The sequence below is a fragment of the Myxine glutinosa genome, chromosome 9 (assembly GCF_964187855.1).
Source record: "Myxine glutinosa chromosome 9, kmMyxGlut1.1, whole genome shotgun sequence".
Lineage (NCBI taxonomy): Eukaryota > Metazoa > Chordata > Myxini > Myxiniformes > Myxinidae > Myxine > Myxine glutinosa.
Genome location: NC_136269.1, coordinates 40,761,041 through 40,785,722, shown reverse-complemented (window position 1 = coordinate 40,785,722; position 24,682 = coordinate 40,761,041). Strand labels below are relative to the sequence as shown.

The window sequence follows — 24,682 nt, the reverse complement described above, 5'->3', positions numbered from 1 at the left end:
AAAAGATCTCCAAACAATTTGAAATCAATCATTCGACTGTCCAGAAGATCATCTACAAATGGAGAAGATTCCAAACAACTGCCAACTTGTTCAGGCCAGGCCGCCCCAGCAAGTTCAGCCCGAGAGCAGACCGCAAGATGCTGAAAGAAGTCTCTAAGAACCCCAGAATGTCATCACGGGACCTACAGGTAGCTCTTGCCACGGTTGATGTCAAAGTGCACGAGTCTACCATTAGAAAGAGGCTGCACAAATTTGATCTACATGGGAGGTGTACCAGGAGGAAACCTTTGTTGTCCAGAAAGAACATCAGGGCAAGACAAAAGTTTGCCAATGAACACCAAGGCAAAGACCAGCACTTGTGGAACAATGTGCTCTGGACAGATGAGTCAAAGGTAGAGCTATTTGGCCACAGTACCAGAAGACATGTTTGGCGAAAACCAAAGACAGCATTTGACCACAAGAACCTGATACCAACTGTAAAGCATGGTGGTGGAAATATTATGGTTTGGGGCAGCTCACCATCATATAATCCACTATGAATTCTTCATTGTACCAGAGGGTGCTTGAGGATAATGTGAGGCCATCTGTCGGGAAGTTGAAGCTCAACCGAAGGTGGACCTTGCAACATGACAATGACCCTAAACATACCAGTAAATCCACCAAGGAATGGCTGAAAAGAAAGAAATGGAGGGTTCTGGAATGGCACCAAAGCCCGGATCGAAATCCCATCGAGATGTTGTGGGGTGATTTGAAACGAGCTGTGCATGCAAGAAACCCATCAAACATCGCACAGCTGAAAGAATTCTGCATGGAGGAGTGGCCAAAAATTTCTCCCAGTCGATGTCAGAGACGGGTAGACAGTTATAAGAAATGCCTACTTGAGGTTGTTTCTGCCTAAGGGGGCAATACCACCTATTAGAGCCAAGGGTGTACTTACTTTTTCCACATGTGAAATTTGCATTTATGTTTATTTAAATTATACAATGGACTACAAAATGTAAATGTTTCATGATATTTGTTATTTTATATTGTGGCGGACACGAAAGCCACTGGCGTGGTGACATCATTCCGCGCACCAAGTGGGCGGCGGCCACGCCCGAGGGGTAGGCGTGGCCTCAGGATATACACCGGGCGCGCAGCCCGGAGCGGGCCAGTGCTACAGTGACCTCTTGGAATAAAGAACATTAAACTTACCGCGTTGTCCGCTTCCTCCTTGGTAGCAAGTCGCGCGCGTAGCACCGCGTGCTTCAATATCACCTTTATCTATCGATATTGTTGAAATGAAGATCAAATAGCTGTATGTTGAAATATGTTGAAAAAGTCAAAACTTTACAATGGTGTGTACTTACTTTTTCACGAGACTGTAGGTGCCTGTATGCATTGGAGATAGAGTGGTGTAGGTATATTTGGTTGTGTGTGGATGGTTGACGATACTGGGGCTGGTGCATTGCAGGCATGATGGGTCGAATGGCCTCCTCCTGAGACAAAGTTCCTTGTGCATCCGTATGAATTGTGGACAATTTCATAATCCATACACGAGTAATGGATGGAGAATATCACTGACGGTGAAAAAAGAATAGTGCTGCAGAGTGGCTCTAGAATGGGGAACATTTAGCGCAATATACTGAATGAGTTGTGGCTCGTAATATTACAAGTAGCCATGATGAATGAAAAAGCGATCTAGTCAGTTAAGAAGTCCAATTAAACATACACTGTAATTAGTGAAAGTGATGCTGTAAATTTGTGAAAACGACTCCGATCCATTAACGTCAAATGTAGCACACACAACACACACCATCGTATTCCCAGTACAATGTGGTGGTGCAGTGGGCCAACCGATTGAATCATTTACTGTCACCAAATCACGTCGAGAAAACTTGAACGCATCATGAGAGATGAGTGAAATACTCTTGAGTTGTAGTTAGTATGCACACATTATAGCTTAATAAAAATATTTGTGGTAGCTTGTTATTAAAGGTGGTGGGTTAGGGTCGGGTACCGCTAGTTGTAGTTGCAACAAGTCCGCAAGCAGCTTAATCTGGCTGTGAGGAACTGTTCGACCATATTCCTAAAGCCTAATGGCCTGCCCTTTCCATTCGGGTGATTATTTTCTCAGATCACGTACTCGCCAGGAAGCTGTGGACTAGACAGTGAAGAAGAATTTTTTAAAAATTTTTTTAACCAATTGCATTGGGTATTGTTTGAAAACATAATGACCAGAAACAATTCATACACTTACCTGACTTAAAACATTAATCATTCAATCCATTCCTGCAGATTTTTCTCTTGAAAAAAATCTTTCGAATAAATAGCGCTGTTGGGTTTTATCTTTTTCAGGCGACTTCTCATCTTTTTTGAGTGTACCATGTGACTTAGCATCACAATTGCAGAAAATAAACAATGAAATCTGCTGACATAGTATTTGTTGAGTGGCAAAATGTTTTTTTGAAAAGAAAAAAGGGATACACCAGCACCACTATGTAATTATGGGATACAATAGATGGTCACCGGTCATGGAATGGGGTGGAAGCCTTAAAGCGACATCACTAGTGATGAGACCCTGGTAGCCAGTGCCAATTTCATCACAGGACCGTCACAAGGTGGGATTGAAGCGATACTGGTGAAACATTCCCTTAAAAGGGCAATTCCTGTTACACCATTTCCTCTCATCTTGTTGTGTCATATTGTAAGCATAACCTATGGCTGTCATACGGTCATTTATATTATTTCTACCAACAACATATGGGATTTTAGGCTTGAGAGGTCGAACTAGCAATTCCAAGCTCACCCTAAGTTTTTGGCATCTGGCACAGGTGTGCTTAATGGGAAGCAGCGTCTCTTTGGGAAGTACTTCCTGAGGGTGCTCACCAACTCACGTCCATCTGCTGACATTTCAAAGCGTCGGAAAGCATCCTGAAACACAGAAAATGTGATATTTTGCAAAACATGCCGTCAAGAATTCCCTTTTGGCAACGTGCAACATCTGCAAGAATGGGTTGGTCGTCATGCCTCCATATATTCATCAGGCGCGTCATCGAGCTCGAGATGGAAATCACGGATGACCCAGCAAAGTGCCCCGGCAAGTTGGTCGCTCAGTGTGTGGTCCGTAGCTCCCTCCTTTACTGGTTTCACCCGGATGTAGTCCGAGAGCTTAAGCACAATACTGGGGGCAACAAAGGTGGCAGAAACAAAGGTGCTTAAAGGACATACCTTAGGCCTCAATAAATCGAATGATTCTACGGCAAGCTCTTTAACCAGAAGGCATTCATAGTTATGCCCAGGACAGTGGGCAGACTCAGGAAATACTGCAAAAAATGCTCCAATCAGAACCAAACTTTCAACAAATCCAGAAAAAGTTTTTTGTATTTTTTGTATACAAGATCGAGGCTCGTGAAAGAGCTAACATTAATCACACAAAAGGTCAAACCGACACACAAAACACAAAAAATAAGGGGAGCGGCAGACAAGATGGGGAGAGAGGGGAAGGACACAAACACAACATTTGAGAGCAGGGACATCGGGAGAAATGTGGGAGGGCGAGGGCTTGGGGGGAGGTGGGAGAGGTATAAAACATATGAACACTGCAAGGACTTCCAGCAAAGAAGTTGGAATTTCAAAAAAAAAGTGTATCTGGGGTGAATTAGCAGGGGTAGAAAAGATCAAGGTTTTGGATGGGGGAAGATAAGAGATGGTGGTGAACAGCTGTTTTAAAGACCTGGAGGGTGGAGTGGGATTGAAGGGAGTGGGGGAGTTTGTTGCAGAGGCGGGAGAAAAGGGGAATGAAAGAGTGAAGGTGAGCAGAGAGCCTAGACTTTGGCAGTTTAACCATAAGAGGGTTGCAGGCAGATCTTGTGCGACCTGTAGGACTATTAGGGTGACAAAGCACAGAGAGAGCTAGGGGAGCAAGGCCGGAGAGGAGTCGGTAGAAGACAGAAAGACCACCAACCTTCCTGCGGTGAGTGAGAGGCCCTCGGAGTTAACTTCATCGCGGGAGATTCCAATGATTCTGAACGCTTTGGTTTCAACAGCGTGAAGCCGGGCTAGGTGTGAGGCAGGAGCACCAGCCCAGAGGGGAGAGCAGTATTCCATAGAGCTGCGGATGAAAGCCTTGTATGTGGTGAGGAGCTCAGGTGAGCCAAGGAAGGACTTCGCACGATGGAGGATGCCCAGTCGGCGACTTAATCAATTGTTGTTTTATCAATTGTTCTTCGACAAATGTTCTTTTTTTATATATTTTATGCCTCGACAGGTCAAGGCATCCGTGCTTTCCTCAAACCTTCATGCCTCGGCATCCGTGCATGCGTCCGTTATTGGTTTTCTGTTACCATGATAACTTGTGAACCACAAACCTGGCACAAGTACAGGCATGGAATACAAAGATGAACAGATTACATTTTGCGTTGAAAAGATCAAAGGTCATGGGACATGTGCCCTTTGAAATTCATTTTGCAGACCATAACTCAAGTTAAAAACACCTGAGGTCGTGTCTCTTTTCTCTATCATGTGACCTTTAATTTGTTTTTTTACCATGCGACCTTTAATCGTAACAAACGGAACAGCAGGTCGACAACTAATGCTGGTGGAGGCATATCCATCGGCGCATTCGCGTCGAGTTCTAGATTCTAATGGAATCGTTTTAAAATGCACCAACATACGATCTCCAATTTATTTATCTTGCAACCGCAGAGATCAGGCTCAACAAGATATGGGCTCCAGTGCATCCTGAGGGCCGGAGTAAAGTTGTGTTACACCTTTTGCACCTTCGGCATGCGGTTGCTGGTGTACACTGTTTTTTTTGTTTTTAATGACAAACAGGATCGTATTGGAAATGTGACCTTCATAAAAGCACAGGGTGATGATGAAACACACTGGCAAATCGAATTTTTTTCCTAATCATCAAAATCCTAATCAAAACCTAATAATTTCCCAGCTGGCAAACCAGATATACATATAAGGTGCGGCAAACACAAGACCGACACCGGTGTTCAGATGCTAAGAACTCCTCGAATCATCGTGTGGCTCACCGAAGGGCTTCGATGTCGCTCCTCTGGATCTTTCCAACCGTGTTATACAGTACACAGCTTGCAAGAAGTATGGTAAGTGAGAAGAGCTTGTAGTCATAATCGTTGCCTTCCAACGTGCCTGGCTCATCCAGGCCTTCGGTGTCCAGGAGAATTAGCTGAGTGTTCGGTTTGAATGGATGCGGCCGAGCCCAAAGCCATACACCACGAGTCACCGGCTTTGTGCTGGCTCCCGTCTCGAAGCCTGATCGCTCCCAGCCAAAGAACCTTGACAGCAGGTAAGATTTCCCAGTCCGTGCACTTCCAATAATGGCAATGACTGTAGAGGGTCCTTCGAGACAGCTCAGGTGCCTCGCTGTTGTAGCATCTACCTCAAACTTTCCACTCTCGTCAATGTAGATGAAATGGACTGGTTGCTCCATGGTGGTGATGGCTAAGGTAGGGAGAGGGGAAGGTACACAAATTAGACGAATGCTTTGCTTTTGTATGTAAGGATACCTATGTTTGGATGCGTCTTAATGTTTAATACTCTAGGTTTCGCACCTGGAACATAGCTCATGATTCTGGGATCCCAGGTTGACATACTTTTCCCCCACCTGTGGAATCAACTTCCACATTCTCTTTAATTGCATTTTCCCTCCAGGTTTTCAAAAAAGCTGTTCACCACCATTTCAGATCACCCCCATCAAAAACCATGATCTTTTACACCCCCATTAACCCTCCCCAAGCCCACTTCTTTCCAAGTTTCTTATTTTCCTTTCCTGAGAGTTTGCTTCTGTATCCATCATGCCCATCCTGTGTCCTCCCCTAGTCCTCATTCTTCCTCACCAACCCTTATCGTGAAGCCTCTCTCTCTATCTTGTCACTCAGCCCCACTGTTGTGTTTTCCCCCTCTCCTTCTGCCCTTCGTTTTGTTCTGTTGTGTCTTGATTCATTCTGTTCTGTTGCTCCTCCACGAGCCTTGAATCTGGATTGAAAAAAAGAAAAGAAAAAGGATACACACAAAGATATCCATATGCAGGTGGCCACTTGGACCATTTTGCCTGTACCATATCCAGACCACTCAAAAATACGATCTAAACAAAGTAACTCAGTGTTGGTGGTGGTATTAGGGGTGGGAGATACGGAGCTTGGTTAGAGAGGATAGAAAAGGGTGGAATGGGGAATGATGGCATGGAGGAGAAGGAATACCTAGACACCACTTTTCATAGCACTATAGGTTATATAAAATGTATTGTTTTTATAAGTTTAGAATTTTTAAATATCCCAATATCCTTAAAGCACACCAGGAAAACAACACTCACAAATCACACAAACCAATCCCAAGCAACCTGTGTTTCTGACTGATATCCCTGTATGCTTTTCCTGGAATGACGCATTTCCACAGAAAGACCAATAAAATCCCACATACTCTACTGGATTTATTTTGTCCCTTGTCCGTCTGAATGTCTCTCGTTCGTGTTTTGGTGTCCTCTTTGTCACGTATGTACAAGCTCCTGCATGAGCTTTAGATAACTATATAAAAACAAGCTCCAGTGTCAAATATATAAACTCGAACTGCACTCGGTAGAGCGCATACCTCCGCCAGACTGAACAGTTTACGTTTTGTATCCCACCGATAGGTCAGATCTGGATTGGGACCTGAACAAAAATCGAATCGGCTTGTTCTCGTCACCGAACCAACTCGTCCAACAAGTTTCATCCGAATCCGTCCATAACTTTTTGAAATATCATATTATATATCGTTTTTAGCCCGAGTACTCAAAAGTGAAGAATCAATTAAAAATTAAAAAATCCTTATATCTGGATCCGGATTCGGATCTTCACCAAAATCGAATCAATTCTTCCTTGTCACACACCCAACTCGTCCACCAAGTTTCGCCCAAATCCGTCCATAACTTTTTGGAACATCATATTATATATCGTTTTTAGCCCGAGTACTCAAAAGTGAAGAATCAATTAAAAATTCTTATTTCTGGATCCGGATTCGGATCTTCACCAAAATCGAATCAATTCTTCCTTGTCACACACCCAACACGTCCACCAAGTTTCGTCCGAATCCGTCCATAACTTTTTGGAACATCATATTATATATCGTTTTTAGCCCGAGCCTCAATAGTGAAGAATCAATTAAAAATTAAAAAATCCTTATATCTGGATCCGGATTCCGATCTTCACCAAAATCGAATCAATTCTTCCTTGTCACACATCCAACTCGTCCACCAAGTTTCGTCCAAATCCGTCCATAACTTTTTGGAACATCATATTATATATCGTTTTTAGCCCGAGTACTCAAAAGTGAAGAATCAATTAAAAATTCTTATTTCTGGATCCGGATTCGGATCTTCACCAAAATCGAATCAATTCTTCCTTGTCACACACCCAACACGTCCACCAAGTTTCGCCCAAATCCGTCCATAACTTTTTGGAACATCATATTATATATCGTTTTTAGCCCGAGTACTCAAAAGTGAAGAATCAATTAAAAATGCTTATTTCTGGATCCGGATTCGGATCTTCACCAAAATCGAATCAATTCTTCCTTGTCACACACCCAACACGTCCACCAAGTTTCGTCCGAATCCGTCCATAACTTTTTGGAACATCATATTATATATCGTTTTTAGCCCGAGCCTCAATAGTGAAGAATCAATTAAAAATTAAAAAATCCTTATATCTGGATCCGGATTCCGATCTTCACCAAAATCGAATCAATTCTTCCTTGTCACACATCCAACTCGTCCACCAAGTTTCGTCCAAATCCGTCCATAACTTTTTGGAACATCATATTATATATCGTTTTTAGCCCGAGTACTCAAAAGTGAAGAATCAATTAAAAATTCTTATTTCTGGATCCGGATTCGGATCTTCACCAAAATCGAATCAATTCTTCCTTGTCACACACCCAACACGTCCACCAAGTTTCGTCCGAATCCGTTCATAACTTTTTGAAACATCATATCATATATCGTTTTTAGCCCGAGCACTCAATAGTGAAGAATCAATTACAAATTAAAAAATTCTTATATCTGGATCCGGATTCTGATCTTCACCAAAATCGAATCAATTCTTCCTTGTCACACACCCAACACGTCCATCAAGTTCCGTCCGAATCCGTTCATAACTTTTTGAAACATCATATCATATATCGTTTTTAGCCCGAGCACTCAATAGTGAAGAATCAATTACAAATTAAAAAATTCTTATATCTGGATCCGGATTCTGATCTTCACCAAAATCGAATCAATTCTTCCTTGTCACACACCCAACACGTCCATCAAGTTCCGTCCGAATCCGTTCATAACTTTTTGAAACATCATATCATATATCGTTTTTAGCCCGAGCACTCAATAGTGAAGAATCAATTAAAAATTAAAAAAATATTATATCTGGATCCGGATTCGGATCTTCACCAAAATCGAATCTATTTGTCCTTGTCACACATCCAACTCGTCCACCAAGTTTCGTCCGAATCCGTCCATAACTTTTTGAGACATAATGCGCACAGACAGACAGACAGACAGACAGACAGGGCTGAAAACACATAACACATCAACCTCCGGTGGAGGCGGTAAAATAGTTAACAAAAAATTACAATCAACCAGAAAAACAAACATGAAACAAGGAAGTCAAAGCCAAACCACGAGCTGTGTCCATTGCATAAACGTCACGCAATGTAACGTACAAGCTCGTTTGGAACTTTGATCAACTTCTCTTTAACTCGTGCGGAGCCAAAGCAGACTTTCCTTACCTCGTCACAAGACCCAAAACCACCGCCGTGGATTCACTTGAAACTGTAAACTTTTGCGGAGAGTAAGAAAATCCTCGGAAGCTGCGATCCAATGGAAGACAAGTGCATACTGGAAACACCGTGCTCTAGTTTCTGTGTACGGTAACTAAAAGTCGTCTCGCACGTCTCCTCCCCTCCTCTTCTTCTTCCTCTTCTTCTTCTTCCTCCACCGGTCGTCCTTGCTGCGCGTCATTTTCACCTTGCCCCGCCCAAATCGTCCTCTGAACTTTGCTTGCAATGGTTATTCGAGAAACAGCAGTAATTACGCACACGCACCTAGTTTTTGATAATTAACATAATTTACATCAGTGTTAATGATCAACTCGAGTCCGTTAGAATGCCTCAGGTTCGTGGTACAAAGTTTGTGGACACGTGACCTTGTTGGTTATTTCAATACGAAGACGGTACAAAGTTCATTCATCACCACTGAGTTCACGTGGGAGGAATGTCCCGAAAACACACACGTGCTGCCGCCTTGGTGTGGAAAACTCCTCGAACAACCACAGTGGTTTGGGTAGTGCGTGCTCGTACAGGTGTGAAGAACGTTTAATTTGATATCGGTGTCGGTGGGTAATAAAGCAGGTTTCTGATGGGAGGAGGATATGCATCAAACTTCCGAATCCCATCGATAAATTGTACTCCGGGTTCCAACAGGATTCCATCTTTCTGGAAGATAATCCAGGCACGCGCAATCACCTGTGAGCTGTTCAGCCTGGGTTCGAATCTTGACACAGTTATCATGTTATTGTGGTGCTGCGCACACACGACTCGATTGCCAGAGAGGTAGGCCACAACGCCTTGGTATAACAAAGAGTCTTTATTCAAAGCTCGCACTTCAGCACTGGGCGGGCTCGAGCTTAGAGCCCGCATATATATGTGCCGAGGCCACGCCTAGTCCCCGGGCGTGGCCGATCGGTCGAAAGGCGGGGCATGTGCTTTCGTCCCCCGCCTGGACGCTCGCGCCACCCACTGGTGCGCGGAATTATTGCCCCTTGTGCCCGCCACACGCGCCCCCCCCCCCCCAGAATTCCCGCGCAGCTGAAGGGTGAGTTTGCGGGGAAGCCGGATGACCCAGCCAAAACGCCCCCTGGCGATGGGTGCAGGGCTGGGGGGTAGCGGGACAGCGGGGCTGGGGGGTGCCGGGGGTCCGACCACCGGGGCGCGGCCTCGACGCGGAGGCAGAGCTGCTTGCGGGGGGTGGTCCGGATCGAGGTGGGCCGGCTTGAGGCGGTCCACGGAGATGCGATCCGGGGCACCGCCGATGTCAATGGTGAAAAATTTGTCCCCGGTCTCCAGCACGCGGAACGGCCCGTCGTACGGGGGCCGTAGTGGTGCCCGGTGGGCGTCGTGCTGGACGAAGACGTACTTTGCCGTGCGAAGCTCCGGGGCGAAGTGGGAAGGCGGGCAACCGTGGTGTGCCGTCGGCACCGGGGCGAACGTCCGGGCGGTCTCCTGAAGGGCGGAGCGCTGTTGCGCCGCGGACCAAGGAGCCGTGGAGTCGGGGATAAATTCACCCGGTACCCGCAGTGGTTGCCCGAAGACCAGCTCCGCCGAGGACGTGCGCAGGTCGTCCTTGGGCGCCGTCCTGAGGCCCAGCAGGACCCAGGGGAGTCTGTCGACCCAGCCGCCGTCGCGGAGGCTGGCCCGGAGCGCGGCCTTCATTGAGCGATGAAAGCGCTCGCACAGGCCTTTGGCCTGGGGGTGGTAGGCCGTGGTGCGGTGTAGTTTCACCCCGAGCCCTTGCGCCACCGCGGCCCAGAGCTCCGAGGTGAACTGGGGGCCGCGGTCGGACGAGATGTCCGAGGGGGCACCAAACCGGGCAACCCAAGTGGCGATGAAGGCTTGCGCCACGTCAGCCGCAGACGTCGCCGCCAATGGGACGGCCTCCGGCCACCGTGTGGTGCGGTCCACCATGGTGAGGAGGTGGGTGAACCCCCGCGAGGGGGGGGAGAGGTCCCACCAAGTCGACGTGCACGTGGTCGAACCGACGCTCGGGCACCGCAAACGGGGCCAACGGGGCCTGGGTGTGGCGGTGGTCCTTTGCGCGCTGGCACGCGAGGCACGTCCTGGCCCAGTCGCGGACGTCCTTCCGGAGGCCATGCCAGACGAACTTCGCCGCGACAAGCTTCTGGGATGCCTTCGTGCCCGGGTGGGACAGGCCGTGGATGGCGTCAAAAACTGGGCGCCGCCAGCCAGCGGGCACGATGGGGCGAGGCCGGCCGAGGGAGACGTCGCATAGGAGGGCCGTGCCCGCGGCGTCGAATGGCACCTCGGTGACGCGGAGGCCCGTGACGGCGGTCCGCAAGGCCTGGACGCCGGGGTCGGCGGTCTGGTCCTCCGCCATCCGGGCATAGTCGACCCCGAGGTGGACCGCGTGCACGACGGACGGGGAAAGGCAATCCGCCACCGGTTGTCTTTACCCGCCATGTGGCGGATGTCCGTCGTGTACTCGGACACGGCAGAGAGGTGACGCTGCTGCCGTGCCGACCATGGCTCGGCGACCTTGGCCATCGCGAACACAAGGGGCTTGTGGTCGACGAAAGCCATGAACGGGCGGCCCTCCAGCAGATGGCGGAAGTGTCGGACCGCCAGGTGGAGCCCGAGCAGGTCGAAGGTGCTATAGCGGCTTTCGTGCGGGCGAAGCTGCCGGCTAAAAAACGCCAGAGGTTGCCAAGCACCACGCACCCATTGCTCGTGCACCGCGCCCACCGCGTAATCCGACGCGTCGGTTGTGAGGGCGATCGGTGCATCGGGCGCCGGGTGCGCCAGCATGGTGGCGTCGGCCAGGGCCAGCTTTGCGCCTGCAAACGCCGCGGCCATCGGCTCCGACCAGGCGATGTCACCTTTGCCCAGCTTGCCCCGGAGGGCCTCGTGCAAGGGGCGGAGGAGCTGGGCGACGTGGGGGCACGAAGCGGTGGTAAAAATTTACCATGCCCAGGAACTCCTGGAGCCCCTTGATCGTGCGGGGCCACGGGAAATCCCTGACCGCCTCCACCTTGGCCGGTAAAGGGACGGCCCGTGCCTGGTGATGCGGTGCCCCAAGAAGTCAATGGTGGCGACGCCGAAACGGCACTTGGTGTGGTTGATGATTAGGCCATGCTGGCCCAGGCATTCGAAAAGCGTGCGGAGGTGGAGCAGGTGCTCCTCCCGGGACGCGCTCGCAACTAGGATGTCGTCCAGGTAGACAAAAAGGAAAGGTAAGTCGCGCAAGACGCTGTCCATAAGCTGCTGGAACGCCTGGGCCGCATTCTTCAACCCGAAAGGCATTCTCAGGAACTCGAAGAGGCCGAAAGGGGGTGATGAAGGCCGTCTTCGGGACGTCGTCCGGTTGGACGGGGACCTGGTGGTAGCCCCGGGTGAGGTCCACCTTGGAAAACACGGTCGTGTTTGCCAACCGGCGGAAAAGTCCTGGATATGTTGGACCGGGTAGCGGTCAGGGGTGGTGGCATCACTGAGCCGGCGGTAGTCCCCGCACGGCCGCCATCCCTCGCCGGTCTTCGGCACAATGTGCAGAGGAGAAGCCCAAGCGCTGTTGGAGCGCCGTACGATCCCCAGCCGCTCCAGCGTGGCGAACTCCGCTTTCGCCACGGCGTGCTTCGTGGGCGCGAGTCGGCGTGCCCGGGCATAGACCGGCGGCCCGACCGTGGGTATATGGTGCTCCACCCCGTGTTTAACGGCCACCGCTGAGAAGGTGGGCCGCGTGAGGGCCGGGAAACTGGCTCGGAGGCGGGTAAAGTCGTCCGCTGCCAGAAGCGTGCAAACTAAACTCGCCGGGACAGAACCATCCAGCAAGCCGCTTGGCAAGCCACTCGGTGAGCCGCTCAGTGAGCTGCTCAACGAGCCGCTCAGCGAACAAGCGAGCGAGCTGAAGGTTTCGGCCTGAACGAGCCATCTGCGCTTCACGTCGACCAACAGCCCATTCACACATAGGAAGTCCACGCCCAGCAGGGCCATTGGCACGCTGGCGGTCATGAACGACCATTGAAAGCGCTGCCCTCTGAACCGCAGGGATAGGCAACGCTTCCCGAAAGTGCGGATGGGTGTACCGTTGGCGGCAAGCAAAGCGGGGCCCCGGCCCGCGGTTTGCTTATCGGACGTGGAGGCGGGGAGGACGCTTACTTGCGCTCCTGTGTCACAAAGAAAACGGTGCCCGGACAAGGTGTCCGTGATGAACAGGAGGCTGCCGGAATGGCCGACGCTCATGGCCGCAAGTGAGCGCCGGTCGTTTCCCGACCCGTCAAAAGAGCACGGCGGGCGACACGTTTTAGCCTGGCGGCCGAACCTGGCATAGTAGTAGTACCAGGTTTGTGGCGGTAACGGCCGCGGCGGCTGTGCCGGCGGCGGTGTTGGTGGCGGCGGCGGTAGTGGACGGGGCGTAGCAGCGGCCCACGAGGGAAGCCGGGGGCGCTGGAGCCTCTGCGCCGGGATCCACTACGGCAGCACCGTACACCGACCGCGTGTCACAGGCCGCGAAATACTTGTCGGCTTCTACGGCCAGGGCGCGGGGTTCCTTTATTTTGGAACCGGCCAGCGCGAGGCGTACCTGTGCAGGTAGCTGGCGTAGGAAAAGCACCCGGAATAAGAAATCCGGGGGCTGGTCTCCAAGCAGGGACAGCATGGAATCCATCCGGATGGATGGTCGTGTGTCGCCGAGGGCGGGAAGGTCCAGGAGGCGGTCGGCCTGTTCGATCTCCGTGAGCCCGAACGTGGCGATGAGGAGACGTTTGAGCGCCTCGTACTTGTTGTCGCCTGGCGGGCGCCGAAGGATGGACACGACTCGGGCGGCAGTGCCGGGCCCGAGGGCGGCGACCACGTGGTAGTACCGGGTCTCGTCCGCCGTTATGCCTCGGAGTTGGAATTGAGCTTCGGCTTGCAAAAACCAAACGTCGGCTTGCGCTTCCCAAAACTCCGGGAGTTTGACTGCGATGGCGTTGGTGGCCATGGCGCGTTCGGTGGTCAGCAACGGCTGAACCAATCGGGGTCACCAGTGTGGTGCTGTGCACACACGACTCGATTGCCAGAGAGGTAGGCCACAACGCGTTGGTATAACAAAGAGTCTTTATTCAAAGCTCGTACTTCAGCACTGGGCGGGCTCGAGCTTAGAGCCTGCATATATGTGCCGAGGCCACGCCGAGTCCCCGGGCGTGGCCGATCGGTCGAAAGGCGGGCATGTGCTTTCGTCCCCCGCCTGGACGCTCGCGCCACCCACTGGTGCGCGGAATTATTGCCCTTTGTGCCCGCCATTTTATTCTGGTTACCTCCACTACCAAAGGTGGATGGAGGTTATGGTTATGTTTCCACCCCTGTCCGTTTGTCTGTGAACAAAATATCTCAAAAGTTGTATACGGATACGGACTAAATTTGACAGAGATGTAGCGTATGTGACAAGGACGAAATGATTAGATTTTGGTGAAGATTCGGATCCGGATCCGGCTAGTAGAATTTTTAAGTGATTCTTCACCATTGGGAGCTGAGGCCAACAAGATACATAGCGGGATATCTCAAAAAGTTATGGATGGATTTGGACGAAACTTGGTGGAGAGGTTGGGTGTCTGACAAGGACAAATAGATTCAATTTTGGTGAAGATCTGAATATGGATACGGATATGAGAATTATTTAATTTTTTAAGTGATTCTTCACCATTGAATGATATGGCCAACCAGATGGAGGTATGCTCTCTACTCAGTGCCGTTCTCGTGTTTCACATGTGTTTGTGCCGCCCCTCGGATGTTAAACATGGTTTCCCATCTGCTATCATTAGTTGGTGGATGTTAAACATCCCACGGTGTCCTTCGCGAAGAGTGGGCGAGTTATCGCCGGCAGTCTGAACCAATTGTAAATTCCTACCTGGGCTGTGGTGGGTAGCAAGTCGTAGGCGGATCCAGGTGATGTGCGAACCCCTCCCCTTCGGATTTTCGATGATAAGTTATTCGCTGTAATATATTGGATGAAGTCGAGTGGCAGGTACAGTGGTGGCACAAATTCAACGTTATCTTCATGTGTGAGTCAATCATGCGTGTGTTTACAGCAGACACACGTCACATGGTGAGAGGTGTCGAGTTAATCTTTAAATGACACATTAAATGTGTGTTTCCCAATGGGCACGTCAGAACGTACGGTAATCAAACGTTACGTTAAACAAATATTACTATAACACCCAAGGGCAGTATTTCCAGTATATACAATACAGAACCGACCAACGTAACGATTACTCCAAGCGGGCGCAGCACACACCAACAGTTCAAATTAGCACCTCAAGGCCACACTTCCGTCCCGTCTTCGCGCCCAAAAAACAACCACCAGAAGACACTCCAAGAAGAGCTGGGAATGCAAATAACTAGCTAACTATTGTGCTTACATATTATAACGAGCTAACTATTGTGCTTACATATTATAACTAGCTAACTATTGTGCTTACATATTAAAACTAGCCAACTATTGTGCTTACATAGTATACCTAGCTAACTATTGTGCTTACATATTATAACTAGCTAACTATTGTGCTTACATATTATAACTAGCTAACTATTGTGCTTACATATTATAACCACCTAACTATTGTGCCTACATATTAGAAATAGCTAACTTTTGTGCTTACGTATTATAACTAACTAGTGTGCTTACATAGTATAACTAACTAGTGTGCTTACGTATTATAACTAGCTAACTATTGTGATTACATATTATAACTAGCTAACTATTGTGCTTATAGTATAACTAGCTAACTATTGTGCTTACATATTATAACTAGCTAGCGATTGTGCTTACATATTCTAGCTAGCTAACGATTGTGCTTACATATTATAGCTAGCTAACTATTGTGCTTACATCTAACTAGCTAGCTATTGTGCTTACATATCATAGCTAGCTAACAAGTGTGCTTACATATTATAGCCAGCTAACTATTGTGCTTACATATAACTAACCAACTATTGTGCTTACATCACTAAAAAAAAAATAGCATTACGTAATTTTTGAACGGTCCCATATTGGGGTTGAACAATCCTTGACCAGTATCGGATCGTTCTGATATAACTGTGGTGAAGGCTGACATGGATGGGAGGTTTTGAGTTAATCTTTTAATGGTTTTAAATGTGTGTTTCCCAATCGGCCCGTTACCATTTTTTGTTGCAGGTTGTGATCACAACGACGTCATTGTTGTTTTGACTAAGGATTCCGGCTGGACAAGTGTACTCATCAGTTCGCAACTTTAGCCCATTAGTCAACGCGAATCTGCTGAACTTTCAGGCCAGGGAAGAACTCAAGGAATTGCAGAAACTTCCAAGAACGCAGGAAATGCCGTTTCCGATGATCAATTTTTCAAAACTTCCTGTGGGAGGACCCCCAGACTCCCGCATCCCCTCCTTTATTCAGCACTATGGCTTGATGCACCCCTCTCCCTCCTTGCCCGTCCCATATTGAAATTCCCGGATCCACCCCTGCAAGTTGCCTCGTCTTATTAGTCCCCTACCGGTGGACACCGGAGGGGACTATAGGTTTGCACGCCGTCCCTCAGTCCGTCAGTCCTTTCAGTCTGTCAGTCCGTCACGCAAAGAACAGTTTTCCGGACTTTTTTTCTAAACGCTTAATGCTAATGATTTCAAACTTGGCACATGGTTTCCTCATGATAAGTTACAGGTCAAGTTCGAACTTCACGACGTTTCGATCATTTTTGACAAAGTTATGGCACTTTGAACTTTGGTAATTCTGATAATTCTGATGATCCTTAACTCAGTGCCATTTTAAGTTTTAATTTCCTTTAAAAACCAATTCTCTGCAATAATAGGACCGATTGAGATAAAATTTTCACCATATGATGGACTCGGTCTGCAGAATATTTTAATGGTAATTATGACGTCACAGGTCACGTGGTTCGGCCGCCATATTGTTTTTCGTGAAAACACGAAAACCCCTTTTTCTCTGCAACGGCTGAACAGATCGAGGCCAAACTTTGCAGGCAGAATCGCATACCCATGACGAACAAAAAAGTCAGCGAGCATAACGTCAGGCGTCACATGGTTTCAGAGTTATGACGTTTTTAAGCATGAACCTTTAAAACCGAGCTCCTCCCTCATTTTTGATCCAATCGAGGGGAAACTTCACAGATCTGTTCAGCACTAAAATGTCCTTTTGGAATTTGCGATAGGGCACGTGGTTTGGCAGATATCGTTAATTAAACGAAAATATTTTTTAAAAATGGATATCTCTTGTTTATTCTCGAGTTCTCCTCAAGCCGCACTGCGCGTCCTCAGCCTCGTCTCGCGAACGTCAACAGCGCGACACGGCGCGCGCTTTCGGGAGGGGCGGAGCCAAGCCGAGCAACATATTTATACACATCGATCATTGATCGTGAACCGGAAAATATAATAAATTACTGATGGTTTCAGAGTTATGACGTTTTTAAGCATGAACATAATTGGTCTTTCCCTCGCGGTCCCCATGTGCTGTCTTTGTCTTTCCCTCGTGGTCCCCATGTACTGTCTTTGTCTTTCCCTCGCGGTCCCCATGTGCTGTTTTTGTCTTTCCCTCGCGGTCCCCATGTACTGTCTTTCCCTCGCGGTCCCCATGTACTGTCTTTCCCTCGCGGTCCCCATGTACTGTCTTTGTCTTTCCCTCGCGGTCCCCATGTGCTGTTTTTGTCTTTCCCTCGCGGTCCCCATGTACTGTCTTTCCCTCGCGGTCCCCATGTGCTGTTTTTGTCTTTCCCTCGCGGTCCCCATGTACTGTCTTTCCCTCGCGGTCCCCATGTGCTGTTTTTGTCTTTCCCTCGCGGTCCCCATGTACTGTCTTTGTCTTTCCCTCGCGGTCCCTATGTGCTGTCTTTGTCTTTCCCTCGCGGTCCCCATGTGCTGTTTTTGTCTTTCCCTCGCGGTCCCCATGTACTGTCTTTCCCTCGCGGTCCCCATGTACTGTCTTTGTCTTTCCCTCGCGGTTGTCAGCTCTTTCACGAGCCTCGATTCAGTATAGAAAAAAAAAAAAAAAAAAAAAAACCTTTAAAACCGAGCTCCTCTCTCATTTTTGATCCAATCGAGGGTAAAATTCACAAATCTGTTCAGCATGTCAGCCTACTAAAATGTCCTTTTGGAATTTGCGATAGGGCACGTGGTTTGGCAGATATCGTTAATTAAACGAAAATATTTTTAAAAATGGATATCTCTTGAATCGCTATTACTTAAGACCATGAGTTGGTAATCTACATAATAATACCGTAAGGACTCGACTTTGTTATCCCTTTTAGGCCGCACCCAGTGACCCGATGCCCACGGCACTAATGGATTTACGATCTACGAACCGCGCTCTTTGTTTATTACGTACAGCCATACTCGAAAAATCTGAATTCGCCGACGTTGGGGCCCAAAAGCATCCGATTAACGGCCGATACGACTCCATCTTACGACGCCATCGTATTGGCGTCTGCTGGGCGAAGGCGAAGCGAGCCGTCGGCTGATTGGACAGTCGAGTGGTGTGAACATGGGTGGTGTGAACCAAATGGTCTTTTTATTCCCTTGAACATTTTAAATTAGGATATATAAGGAAACGTCTTTATCGTCATTTTAATAAAGTTAAATGGAGTGACGTTGTGATACTCGGGGTGCGTTGCATAAATCCTCGTAACTCAGAGAGGTGTAGCAGGTGGCGAGACATAAGGAAGCTTAAAGATAACGAGCTGAAAACAGACGAACGATATGTCAATCTCTTTCTACACCGAACGGAAATAAAAGTATGAGAGCGGGAGGGCATGGCCTGAGCACTTCGAGCAGAGAGGACTGATTGGACTTAACTTAAAGAGAAAAAATTGGAGATTAACTGAAGAAGAAGATCCCATGAGCGCTGCCGTCACTTATCGAGGTGTGTTGAGGTCTGAAGAGATGAGGTGGTTTCTAGGAGCGATTTGCACGTTTTTACTACTTGAGGTGATTTCGGTTCGTGTTTTGTGACTCGTAGATTTATTAATCAAAACATGGTCACAGTGGCGTCAGGCACTGTGACCGTGTATGTGACTCATATTCGCGATTACCACAGAAGCACATCGACGGGGAGTATCTATATAATAATAGCGTAAGGACTCGACTTTGTTATCCCTTTTACGCCGCACCCAGTGACCCGATGCCCACGGCACTAATGGATTTACCATCTATCCCCTATGCCATCCATAATGGTACACTCTATCCATACACCCCATCCTCCCTTCCGTGGATGTTCCACGGGTTTCGGCTAGTCTATATAATAATACCGTAAGGACTCGACTTTGTTATCCCTTTTACGCCGCACCCAGTGACCCGATGCCCAAGGCACTAATGGATTTACGATCTACGAACCGCGCTCTTTGTTTATCACGTACAGACATACTCGAAAAATCTGAATTAGCCGACGTTGGGGCCCAAAAGCATCCGATTAACTGCCGATACGACGCCATCTTACGACGCCATCGTATTGGCGTCTGCTGGGCGAAGGCGAAGCGAGCCGTCGGCTGATTGGACAGTCGAGTGGTGTGAACATGGGTGGTGTGAACCAAATGGTCTTTTTATTCCCTTGAACATTTTAAATTAGGATATATAAGGAAACGTCTTTATCGTCATTTTAATAAAGTTAAATGGAGTGACGTTGCGATACTCGGGGTGCGTTGCATAAATCCTTGTAACTCAGAGAGGTGTAGCAGGTGGCGAGACGTAAGGAAGCTTAAAGATAACGAGCTGAAAACAGACGAACGATATGTCAATCTCTTTCTACACCGAACGGAAATAAAAGTATGAGAGCGGGAAGGCATGGCCTGAGCACTTCGAGCAGAGAGGACTGATTGGACTTAACTTAAAGAGAAAAAATTGGAGCCTAACGGAAGAAGAAGATCCCATGAGCGCTCCCCTCTGCCATCCATAATGGTACACTCTATCCATACACCACATCCTCCCTTCCGTGGATGTTCCACGGGTTTGGGCTAGTATTATATAATTCACACAGTGCAATACGTGCAGGCCGCTCCACGGAGCGACCTTGCGGGCTTATCAACGAGGCGAGGCATGACACACGTGTCTCAGCATACCTCAGATCAAATTTGAAAACCAGCATCAACCGTGCATAAATTTGCATATTCGATCATTTTTGACAAAGTTATGGCACTTTGAACTTTGGTAGGGGACATGTATTGCAGCGCAATACTCAGAATGCTTGTTGATATTGGCTTACATTATTATCCCCTGTTGGGTTCAGTCCGAAACGGGGGCTTATGGATTGGGTCACGGTAATGTCTTTGTTATAAAGATGCGGACACACAGAGAGCATCAAGCGGCACCATATTTATTCCAGGCAACGGCAATGCAGGCCTCACTCGGCCCCGCCCACGGCACTAAATCCTCCCCCCTTAAGTCACATAGTCTTTCAAATATGCTGGTCGCACAATGCGTCTAGACGAAACATGCGGGCATTAAGCCGTGGACACGACCATGATGGTGAGGAATATTGGAAACAGATGACGGCTCCCACCAGACATCAAACTAGGCTCAACCGAAACAAGAGGACCATCCACACTACTCTCACTGCCATGAACATTCGGCTCCACAGATGGATGGGCAGCTGGCCGAAACATGGTCACGGGCACCTCAATGGATGAGGACACATCGCACGGCGGAACGGAATTGGTTGTGTGTGATGACCGGACCCGCGAGCCAACAACTGATTCACATGACGTTTCCAGGTAAGCCCGGCCGAAGTACGAACAAGGTAGTTCGCCAGACCGAGAACCCGGACCACAACAGCCGGCACCAATTTCTGTCGGTGTACATAGTCCCGCCAAAACTGGCTGGTCCACCGTGAATGAAGGAACATTGGTCACCATAACAATTTCAGGTGCACCAGGTCGAAGCAAATCCAGGCACGACCGCAACTGCAGGGCCATGACTGGCCCTGCAAAATCTACATGACGCGCTGCCATGTTCTATCAGCAGGCGGCCATAACAACGACACACAAGTGAGGGATTATCAGCATCAGTTTGACACGTATCACATGCTTTTACCGTCCGCTCGATGTCCGCATCAAGCCCGGGCCACCACAACAAACTCCAGGCTAAACTCTTTGTTTTGACCATACCCAAATGACCCAAATGCAACTCATTGAGACAACGCTGACGTAAAACAGCAGGAATGACCATCCTCATGCCCCACATTACACAACCTTGAACTAAAGACAGCTTGGACACACATGATACATATGGAGCATATTCTGACTTCGAGGGCAACTCGTGCCAAGAACCTGACAAAACAACGTGCGCAACACGTGACAGCACAGGATCACGACGACTGGCAGCAGCCACTTCCGCAGCAATTACCGGACTAGATTCAATCTGTTCCAACATGAACACCTCGACCTCATCCGCAGGTTCGGCACTGGCCATTGTAGACGGCAACCGGGACAGGCCATCACAGTTAGCATGCTGTTCGGAAGCACAAAATTTGATTTCATAGTCGTACACACTGAGGACAAGACACCATCTCTGTAGTCGAGCAGCGGGAGTGACTGGAATGCCTTTCTGAGGATTAAACAAGAACTGAAGTGGCTGATGATCAGTTTGTAGGAGAATGCCGACCTAACATGTACTGACGAAATGTCAACATGCCCCATACCAAACTCAGCGCTTCACGCTCAATCTGAGCAAAGTTCTGCTCTGCGGCTCTCAGAGCACGTGACGCAAAGCACACCACACGCTCAGCACCGTCACTCCTTACCTGAGACAAGACGGCACCGATTCCGTATGACGAGCTGTCACACGCCAGAATGAGAGGACGTGAAGGTTCGTAATGTGCGAGTACCGTGTCTGCAGTAAAACGAGCTTTGACTCGTTAAATGCTGCTTGTTCCGCCGAACTCCACCTCCAACGAAAATCTCGACGCAGCATGCGAGTCAGCGGAGCAAGCTCAATGCTCAGGTTGATGACATACCTCTGGTAATACTGAGCAAGCCCAATGAAGGAACGGAGCTGAACTTTGCCCCTTGGGCTGGGCATGTCGGCTATAGCGTCGACTTTCTGAGGGGGTTTTGACAGTCCCTCTGGGGTGATGACATTCCCCAGGTACTCCACTCGCTTCTGAAAGAATAAGAATTTGTCCTGGTTCAAGCGAAGGCCATGAGCAGCTAACTTAGATATCACCTTGTCAATGTTCTCAAGATGTTGTTCCGCCATGGCACCCGCAATGAGGATGTCATCCAAGGAGCATTGTGCAGGTAAGTCGGTACAAAGACGAACCATCACCTTCTGCCACATTGCCGGAGCTGAAGCGATCCCAAAACAAAGACAGGTATACTGGTACATACCCTGACACCTATTGACGGTAAGGAGGTGACGATCCTCTGGCGCGATCTCAAGATGAAAGTACGCATCACGCAAGTCCAACTTCATGAAGTACTAACTCCCCGCCAACTTTGAATATACAGCGTCAATGGATTGCAGTGGATACTGCACCACACAGAGGTTGGGGTTAACAGCCGCTTTAAAATCACCACACAGGTGACAGCCCCTCTGGGGTGATAACATGCCCCAGGTACTCCACTCGCTCTGAGAGCCGCCTCCATGCCGCTTAAGCACTGTGATCACGGGCGTCGCCCACTCAGAGTGTTCCACCGGTTCAATGACCTCAATCCTTTCCAATCGATCGAGCTCCGCTTTGACCCAATCGCGAAGGGCATATGGCACTGGCCAAGGCTTACAGAATCGTGGACTGACACCCTCCTTCAGGTGCAGGTGACCTTGAGCACCTTTGAGCTTCCCAAGTTCAGGCCCAAATAGAACTTGGTGTTTTTCCAAGATCGTCTCCAAGCGCGAAGGAGACGGAAATGACATGCACACTGTAGGCCTAAATGTTTGCCCAATCCAGACGAATGGTGTGCAACCAATCACGACCAAGTAGAGATGGTCCAGAACCATCAACCACATGCAGGGGCAACACCGCTTGCTGGTCCCGATAACGAACCAATACATCCATGAAGCCGAATGGCTTATCATGCGTATAATGGCTAATCATCTCCCCTGTGTAAGTACGAAGGTTGTGTGTATCGAGGCTAACACCGGACAACCCAACTGACGCCAGATGTTCATGAGACTGACTGATGCCCCGGTATCCACTGTGAAGTTGGCTGGCCTGCCATTCACACTCACAGCTACCACAAACGGGTGATTCACATGTGACATCATCGGAAACACACCCTGTTAATCAAACTCACTGCCAGCCCCGACCACATCAACCGATGACGGTGCCCGGCCAAGACAGACCCTCCGCACATGGCCAGTCTTACCACACCAGTAATACACCGCATTCCGAAATGGACAGCACCCACGAGAATGTGAATCACCACATCCCTGACAAGGCTGCTGTGGTAGTTGTCCCTGTAACACACTGCTTGCATGTACCCAGGAAGAAGAAGAAGAAGAAGTTCCCTGATCCTCCGACCCAGTTGGAGAATTGCGAGCACGTGACCCTCCCGCAGCAATGGCATCAACCGCAGTCCTCCCCAACAATGGCGCAAACATCCTTTCTAGCTTGTTCCACAACAGCCGCAGTTTCAACTGCTTTAGCAAACGTAATCTCTTCAAATGTCATCCGCAAAATTGACGCGACCATCTTCTCATCTCGCAACTCCGCGATAACACGATCCTTCAACCTTTGTGTTCGTTCATCGTCACCAAAACGACAATCCCCCACCAGATGCTTGTGCCCTGCCACGAAATCAGCTACCCTCTCATCGGGAAACCGAACCAGGTTGTTGAACTCGTATCGCGATAACTGTGGTGACCAACCTGGTTTAATGTGGTTGTGCAACGTCTTCACGATGGACTTGTAGGTAACAGCATTATCCGACGTCCTCACCAGCGAAATCAAGTCACACAGCAAACGGAAAACCTCCGCCGAGAGGGACGACGGAAGGATCCCTTTCTGCTTCCCTGCCTGGACGATGTCGTTCGCGATGAAATAAAAGCTCAGCTGCTCCGCAAAAAAGTTCAAAGTTGTCCCTTGGCACGCAGTGGCAACTTGGGACCTTTCCATACGACGTAGCCATGGTCCGAAAAATCCTCGTCGCCAATTGTAATGTCTGTTATAAAGATGCGAACACGCGGATAGGATCAAGCACCATCTTTATTCCAGGCAACGGCAACGCAGGCCTCTCTCGGTCCCGCTCATAGCGGCCTCACTCGGCCGTACACGGCACTACAGTCATGTCCGTGCGTCCGCAACCCTATCTTAGACATGCATGGACCAATTTTGTTCATACTTGACACAAAGACAATACATGATGTTATACATATGCACCTCGTTTTGTTTCACGATGCGATCAAAGATGGCCGACTGGTGGCTATTTTACTTGTAAAAAAAAAAGAAGCGAGGTTGAACACGTCCTCAACTATTACTTGGACATGTATCTACAGATCTTGTTCAAACTTGGCATGGAGATAATAATGAATGATGGTTTACATAAGCACGTCATTTTTGTTTCCAGATCAGATCCAAGATGGCCGACTGGTGGCCATTTTGTTACTTAAACATGCCCCAACAATTTATTGACCATGCTTGGTCCGATTTTGTTCAAACTTGGCACAGACTCAGCACATAATGTCATACACGTGCACCTCACTTTATTTTGTGATCTGATCAATGATGGCCGACTGGTAGACTGGCGGCCATTTTAGTTGTTAAAAAAACCGATGTTGAACACGTCCTCGACCATTTCTCGGACATGCATTTGCCAATCTTGTTCAAACCAAAATATGGCCCTTCCGACCCAATAAATGCATCATGGCGTCACAAGAGCATGCGTACCACTTCGCCTCCTGCACAAATAGCTTCAGCAGTGCACACTCGAGTCTATTGCAAAAAACCGAGGAT

At 48.8% G+C, this 24,682-nt stretch overlaps 1 protein-coding gene across 2 annotated transcripts in view; it reads right to left on the bottom strand.

Moving 5' to 3' along the window:
* LOC137435451 (guanylate-binding protein 7) overlaps nucleotides 1–14,830 on the bottom strand; it is a 30,367-nt gene extending 15,537 nt beyond the window's left edge. The window contains exons 1-4 of one of the 2 annotated variants that reach the window (XM_068129238.2): nucleotides 14,660–14,830; nucleotides 5,025–5,454; nucleotides 3,010–3,163; nucleotides 2,789–2,913 (exon numbers count right to left, since the gene is read on the bottom strand). In XM_068129238.2, coding sequence (XP_067985339.2) covers nucleotides 2,789–2,913; nucleotides 3,010–3,163; nucleotides 5,025–5,443 — 698 coding nt within the window. In that variant the 5' untranslated portion in view covers nucleotides 5,444–5,454; nucleotides 14,660–14,830. Of the gene's footprint in view, nucleotides 1–2,788; nucleotides 2,914–3,009; nucleotides 3,164–5,024; nucleotides 5,455–8,772; nucleotides 9,035–14,659 lie in introns of those variants that run through there. The other variant, XM_068129237.2, reaches the window with a different exon arrangement.
* Between the last annotated feature and the right edge of the window lie 9,852 nt (nucleotides 14,831–24,682).